Source organism: Rhea americana, unplaced genomic scaffold (assembly GCF_003343005.1).
Source record: "Rhea americana isolate MKP2758 unplaced genomic scaffold, rheAme1 scaffold_173, whole genome shotgun sequence".
NCBI lineage: Eukaryota > Metazoa > Chordata > Aves > Rheiformes > Rheidae > Rhea > Rhea americana.
The window spans coordinates 1,304,702-1,312,403 of NW_028185850.1; the positions used below are offsets into that span (position 1 = coordinate 1,304,702).

General features: G+C 34.5%; 1 protein-coding gene across 4 annotated transcripts in view; it reads left to right on the top strand.

Moving 5' to 3' along the window:
• Window positions 1-7,702, top strand: part of BIRC6 (baculoviral IAP repeat containing 6) — a 193,391-nt gene that overhangs the window by 44,551 nt on the left and 141,138 nt on the right. For 2 of the 4 annotated variants that reach the window (XM_085301178.1, XM_085301180.1), the window contains exons 13-14: window positions 3,535-3,695; window positions 6,728-6,859. In XM_085301178.1, the coding sequence (XP_085157304.1) occupies window positions 3,535-3,695; window positions 6,728-6,859 (293 nt within the window). The remainder of the gene's footprint in view (window positions 1-3,534; window positions 3,696-6,727; window positions 6,860-7,702) is intronic. The other 2 variants (XM_085301179.1, XM_085301177.1) reach the window with 1 other exon arrangement.

The following is a 7,702-nucleotide window of genomic DNA, read 5'->3' on the forward strand; positions in this document are numbered from 1 at the left end:
GTTTTTCTCAAATATATATGGGAGATATATAATGTTCCTGCTATATGGACATGCTTTAAAAATGAATGAAAGAAAGAAGAGCTGGCCACTCACGTGCCTTCCAGGGTTTAAACTCCAGAAGTGGATGTGCAGCTTAGTTCAGTTGCAGTGGAAGATCAAGCACTGAGACGTCCTAGAAAAGGGATGAAGAAGGGCATTGAAAGATACCATGTAATTATGAGAATGATGGTATATTTGCATTTAGAACATTGACTTTATTAGGTATTCTTCTTTAAAATGATGCTATAGAATTAAGTGTTGCAAAGGTGAAAAAAGTTGCTGAAAGATCTTACATCACATTGTCAGAGAAAAGTGATTTTTAGGAGGGATATGCTAAAGTATTGAAAAAATAATGAGGAAGTTTTTGACTTTGAAACTTTACACACGAATAAAGAGGACATGCTAAAACTGAGTTTTAGGACATTCAAAAACCTGATTAAAGGGGAATTTTTTACTCATCACACAATTAGACCATGCAGTTCATTGCCACAGGTATGAGAAGATTTCTTTGCTATTGGGCATTAACGTGAGACCTTCATGAAGGATTGTTATTCCCTATGTTTCTATTTAAAGCTTCCCTTGGGGCATCTGCTGCTGGCTTTGGTCAAAAGCAGAATTCTGGGAAGACAAACTGCGGGTCCCGCTCAGTACAGCAGTGTGCATATTCCAACACACGGGCTGCAGAAGATTGTCTGCAAACTGGTTTATTACTCATTTCTACATTTAACTATCTTAAATTGGATGAGCAAAATGTGATCTGTTATTTCAGCAGGTTTGCTCCTTTGAACGGATCGTTTGTATCCACGCTTTGCATGATGTTTGTAGGAATATCTGGAGATAAAACCCAACAGACCCCCTACCCTCTCCCTCTTTTTTATTGGGTTATATATTCTACGAGACAGAGGAAGGTCGTGATAGATTTTGATTCCGATTCTGATAAGGCAATGTATAGCCTTATATTTGCTAACAGTTTTTCCRTGGAGTTTAGGATAAATTTTCATGTTTTAATATTTGAATTATTTGTACTTTTAGCTGAAATTTCATCACTGTCTCTTCTTAAATTAAAACTACTAGGACATCTCTTCTGCCCATCTTTCAGTGTTCATTCTGGAAAGATGGCGTTGCATTTCAGAACTTCTGTTACTGGGTTTCTGTGTGGTCAAGTGTAAATAAATGTAGAGACCTGAGCAGAACTGTGTGGCTTAGATGTATACTTAGCCACCCAAGTATACATGTGGAGTGTGTGTGTGTGTATATATGTGTGTGTGTATATTATATGTGTGTATATATGTACATGCACACACACACAACTATAGCTATACATGTGTGTATGTATATGTATCAGTGTCTGTGTTCCAAAGTCTGTTCAAACTTCTTGGGTTGTACTTTCCTCTTTGTCTAGTAGTTCCTGCTGTAACGTTAACAGTACTACCCTTATAACCCCTTGCTACCTTACCAGTCCTGTTTTTCCTAGACAGATTACTGTTTGTCATCATTGCAGTGAAGCTCCTGAACTCTTTCATCTTTATCAGAGTCATCTTTGCATCTAGGACTGCTGAGGCAGAAACAGATGTCAGAAAATGGAAGTGATTAGCTTTTTAAAAGGCTGAAGGGAGAATGGARTCATTCGCAAATTCTGCAGTTAATTCTAAACTTTCACAGTACACAAGATGAGTTTGAAAGACTAACCTTGTTTACTGACCTTGTTTACTGCTTCAGAAAAGGCCTGAATTGTTTTACCTATCCAACATCTTAGAGTTTCCTCATAGGCCTCCCATATGATTATTTAACTATTCATTGGTCTACGTTAGGACATTTTTCTTAGGAAGGAAATACCTCTGTATCATTTTCAGATATTTTTCCAAAGTATGTTCTACATACATATCTTAAGTTTCTAAAAAGAGAGAATTGAAAGACAGATAATTGCAATCCAGATAACTTTCAGATAAAAGTTATTTCAGCAATATGCTTTTCTGCCATTTTGTTGTGGCACTTCTTTCTAAGTTCACTTTTTTAATGATGTATTATTAAATAAGCAAGGTTTAATAAGATTAAATAAGCAAGATAACCTATACGGTGAACTTTGCTATGCCAGAAAGTAATATTTAATAAAAGATATATATAGGTAAGTGTACATACAGTTGGAAGACAATGCATGAGAAATGTGTTGCACCTTGCTTTTTAGAACAAAACTCTGTCATCTTAAATGGATGGGCTCTGAAAAGTCACTTCCGTCTGTTGGATGAGTAGGCCTAATACTTTGCTTACACGTAGGAGGAGGAAAAGGAGTTGACATAAAGCATTTTATACGAACCTAAAATCTGTTGTGAGTGTGATATATTTGCCTGAGAGATACACGACCTTTGGGGATATTACTGTTAGAATTAAATACATTTGTGTCAAAGCTTAATCTATGTAATTTTTTTTTTCTGACAGTACTTGGTATGTAGCATACTATTTGATTTAAAATAACTTTTTGCATTTTAGATATTAGCAAAACAGCTAACCAGTGTTTATGGTAACATACTGAAATTCTTCATGTTCTAATTTTTACATTTAAATAACTGCGAACTATCAAAATTATTTCATTTTAAAAATTCTTTACTAGTAAATTGAGAAGGTCAGGAAGTGTAGTCACTTTAAAAATGTATACAGATGGGACTTCACGCATGATTAATTTTATTTGAATAGGTTTTCTTCTTTTGATTTGAACTATTTTTTGCAAACCTTAGTGTATCAAAATACAAAACTGGTCATTGAGGGGTTCTTATTATTTCCAGTTTACACTTTCAGTATAAAACAAAGTTGGCTTCAAAAGGAAAATATGACTCATTAAAAGAAAGCTGCACCCATTTTGCTCAGCGCAGGCTTCTGAGTGTGCACCTGGTAAGAAGCACTTCCCATCCTGTATAAGTTATCGAATGTATTTTTTTTAAAAAAATATATGTATGTATATATATATATATTTGAAACTAGTATTTTGAGCTTCCTCGATGTGGCTATAGTACCACTAAAATGACATTTTTTGATGCTGTCAAGAGCAAAGGCCAACTAAAAAGATTGCAAGGAAACTGCTATGATGCTTTTTATACAGTTCAATGATTGGAAGATTCTTTTTTTTTTTTTTTTGAAGTTTTTTTTCATTTAATTTAATTAATTTTTTCTGGAAATGAAACCAGTATTTAAAGTAATATGGAAGCAGTACTGTAATGCAGGTAATAAGCAATCTTGTGGGGTTTTTCACTGCTGCTTTTATCCAAACATTGATTCGTCCTCTCCTGTCACTTGGTTTTTGAAGTGTTCTTCATCAAATGAGTGTGATTACAGCTCAAAAGACTTTTTCTTCAGAAATTCATGTGGATGTCAACTAATGTAAAGATAATTTTTCTTTTTTATTAAAGAAAGTGTGCATAGATGAAGAATGCATTGGGTAATGCCACCTGCTTGTTCTGAATTTGCTCTTAAATTCTTTTTTGTTTTCTTTTTCTCTGACAGCAACAGCTGGGATGAGCATGTCTTTGAACTGGTTTTACCAAAAGCCTGTATGGTTGGACACGTGGACTTCAAATTTGTTTTGAATTCAAACATCACAAACATTCCTCAGATTCAAGTGACTTTATTGAAAAATAAAGCTCCAGGCTTAGGGAAAGTCAATGGTAAGAAAAGACTTAAGATATCTTTCAGAGGATTATTTTTTTTCTTAAACTCATTATTCTCTGTGAGGTCTGTTAGAAGAATTGATTGAAATTATGTAAATATTTAGTTTACACTTATTTCTGTTTTTTATTTTTCAGCATCATGTTCTATTTTCACCTGACATATTTGAGGGTGATTTGGGGAAACAAACTGGATAAACAGTTTAAAAATTCCTGAATTTTATACAAACAAAAGTATATAACTCAAAGTGGAACTCAATTGTCATTCCATATTGCTCTTATATTCAACATACAATTTATTCATTTAACTCATTAATTTTACTTAGTTATATAATTTAATAACATTATTCATGTAATATAAGCATACATTGCTTGTATTAATTTGATTAATATGTAATTAATAATCAATACCTTAATATTCTGCAGTACATTAAAAGAAATATGTTGTCAATTTTAAATCATCCTGGAGACTGACACATGCAACACATGGTGCTCTTTGGTACATATATCAAAAAATTGTCAAAAAAAAAAAAAAAAAAAAAAAAAGTGGAAGGAAGTAATTATTCTAGGTCACTGAAAGAAATTATCTGCCATTGCCTCTTGAATGCTTAAGAGTAAATAGCAAGGCTGTGGGGTTTTTTATTTCTTTTTTTGATCACAGGAATAGATAAAACCTGATATCATTTGGAATTCTCTCGTCATCTGACTTCCTAAGTTATATGAAGGCTGCAGTATGATCTCACCGTTTGTTCCTTACAGCATTGCTAGGGAAGACCAAAGTTATGAATACTCTAGCCTTGGGAAAACTCTTAGCTGGATTCTGCGTCTTATTAGCTATCATGGGACCTGTAAGGCGGTAACATAAACTGAAAAGTCATTTCGCTGATGTGGAAGAGTTTTGATCAATCTCACTGAGATTTTCCTGTGGTGAGAGTGTTCACTGCATGTCCCACTGCTCTATCTCCTTGGGAATGGTATTTCATGGAGCTTTCTGTTTGTTGAGGCATTAATAAATAATCTTTATCTGGCCACCTCTTTTTGAAAACTAGGTTCTAGGAACCTAGTTTTTCAGAGAACTTGTCAGTTCTTATTAAATTGGGTGCTGGGTGTAAAATACATTGGAGAGAATGGCAAACATGTTTTGTTGTTGTTTCTTTATAAAAAAGAAGGCTAAATAACAGCATCTCAGTTAAGGAAGGGTAAAATAGTTGTAAACCAGAAACCTTTGACCTGTTTTCACAGAACTTCTCCTTCTCAYACTGCAGCACCCTTCAATATTAACAAAAGAAAAAGTGTACTAGAGAGCTTCTTTAAGGCAATACTATAAATCAGCATTTATCCACAGAAAAAGCTATTCTAGCATAGTTAAATATTTTCCCCAGTGTTCTTGGAGAAAGCATGTTCTTCTAGAACACAAGATGGTTTAACAGTTTTAGCAGAAGTGCTGGATRTGACTACAGGACAGTGGTCAAGAGATGTTCTTGCTGATTCTTCCTGTGTTTAATGTTTGAAGTAAGTAGGAACTTTAATATGTAGGAGCATTTTGTTTATTAAAGCAAAAAGTGGGAAGCTTTGCGTTCAGCATTAATTTTAATATTCAGTCCATTTGATCAGTCCATTTGATCTGCAGATCTGGATGTTGAAATTAATCTGAAAGTCTTCAACTGTGAAATAGAACAGAAGAACTGCTAAGCTTTTTTTCTTAATGTTTCACCTGTTGCTAAGCAAACAGTTCCATAATCTGGTAATGTTTTAAAGACAGTTGATTTGGCAATGAAACACTTGCTTAGAGCTTTCTGCAAGTGTTTCGAGAACAGTGTACTGATTATCAGACCTGACAGAGCTCTTCCAGAAGGCAACATTTCAGTTCATTACATGGACTGTAAATGGAAATTCCTTTCCTCCCAAGGTAATGGATATGGTGGCATGGTGGGGGAGTACACATGGGCAGTCTGGAAAGGGCTGTTGGATATGAGACTGCAAGACGACCTTGCAAAGTTCTCGGCTTGCTTCCCCCCCGCCCCTGCTTTTTGGATGGAACTGGGGAGACCCAGCTAACCAACCTCCTTACAAGTGATACCATGTTGTATTCACTTCCTATTCTATTAAAATTGCTTGGTTTTTGGGGAAAGAACTTAATACGACATTTGTCTTTTCTTCATGTACTGAGTGAAAGTAATAGGGCTAAACATTTCAGTGTAAGTGAAGGCAAAACTACAAGTGAAGACTAAAACGTATGTCTGTGCTGGATATTAACCATAATGTCCAGGTCCCAGGGAAAGGTAATATTCAGGATTGTTTGGTGGTTCTTGAAGATGTATGAAATCTTCAGGCGGAGGTTCAATCAAATTTCCTCCTTCCATGTGGGGAGAAAGGAAGCGAATTCTTAATTTAGTGAGACCTAAACAAGATCGATAGGAAGAATTTATTTCATCGTTGTTTGTATGGCAAGAACCCTGGAACTAGTTAAATGTGTGATATGTAATAATGAGAAGGCCCGAGGCATAATTCTTCCCGTTTAAAACTATTTTTGATCTGCTATTAATTCATTATACATGCCTTTTCTTCATTTGCTTGCATGTCCTCTTCATGTGTGATTCATGAGAATCGTTTAATTGAAAAAAGGAACTGTACTTAGGTGTTATCAAAATAATGCCTGATGTTTAGCCTGCACACTTCTATTCAGTTATTTTCTGTTTAAAATGCCAAACTTACAACATCGGAATCTAATTACTTAAGAGTAGTCTACAATTGATTATTAGGAAAAAAAAACTTGGACAATATAAAAATAAAGCAAGATATTTACAGGTAACCTTTGGACAAAATTTTTTGTAGCTATTTGCTGTAACTTCAATTGCATTCTTAATATGAAAAAAGTGTCTTTGCAGATTCATGACTTTTGTAATGGAAATAGTATTTTCAAGAGTTTTGTGCAGAGAGTTGATAAATTTGCTGTGGAAAAACTACTGCATCTATTTTTCATGAAACTCAGGCAATGTTTGTGAAGTCTTGCTAATATTTTTATTCTCCAGAAGCAGCAGTAGATAGACAGATCACATTTCCTTTATCTCCAGCTCATAATGTTGAAATGGAGCGAAATGGAAAGCCATCACTGGTTGAATTCAGTGAAGAAATGCAGTACATGGATATAGAGGAACCACAATGTAAGCTTGATTTATCTGGTTATACCACTTATTTTAAATGAGTTTTTGCATTTTTGATTTATTTTCTTTAATTACATACTGGAATTTCTGTGTAAATAYTCCTCAGATGTTTAAAAGAGACTGTTCTCAACTCTGTTTGGTGTTGCTCAGTGGGCTGTTTACTGTATGAGTTGAAAGCAATTCTACTGGAGATTTTTGATGTTTATAAATAGATTATTATTAAAATTTAGAAATCAAGTAGATTGATATAGCAGCTTTCAAACTTAAAGTCATGTTGTCTCATTCCATCAAAATTTTGCTTGTTTTTCCTTAGCTAGTTTCCATACTTCTCTTTGCATACCTGGCTTTTTCTTAGGTTACGGTGGTAATCTCGACAAAATAATGAACATCTGGTAAAATGCTCATAACCTGTCACGTTAACTTAGAGCAATATCAAGCTCACTGTAAATATTTTTATAACATCTTTAGTTATACCATTGCTCTTACCTAAAATGTGGTRAAGAGACTCTGGAAGGCAATCAGATTGGATGTGTGTGAGGATAGCTACAGGCTATGAATGAGTTTCAGAAGTAATATTATTTTGCTTGGACCTTTCAGCAGTCTCCCAAGTTTTGTACTTTATTTTCTTTCACTTTGATCAGGTTTATCTAGAGAAATGTGCCACAAAGGGTGTAGGAGGGGAAGGGATCAAAGGGGAAGTAAAAGAAAAAGCATTGGAGGGAGAAGATTTTTCATGCTGAGGAAAAGACAGAGAGGCAAATAGATGATAATTTCAGTACATCACAGGAGGTGGGTGGGTTTTTTTGTTTTGTTTTCTGTTTTGCCTGCGTTGTTACTGTTTTG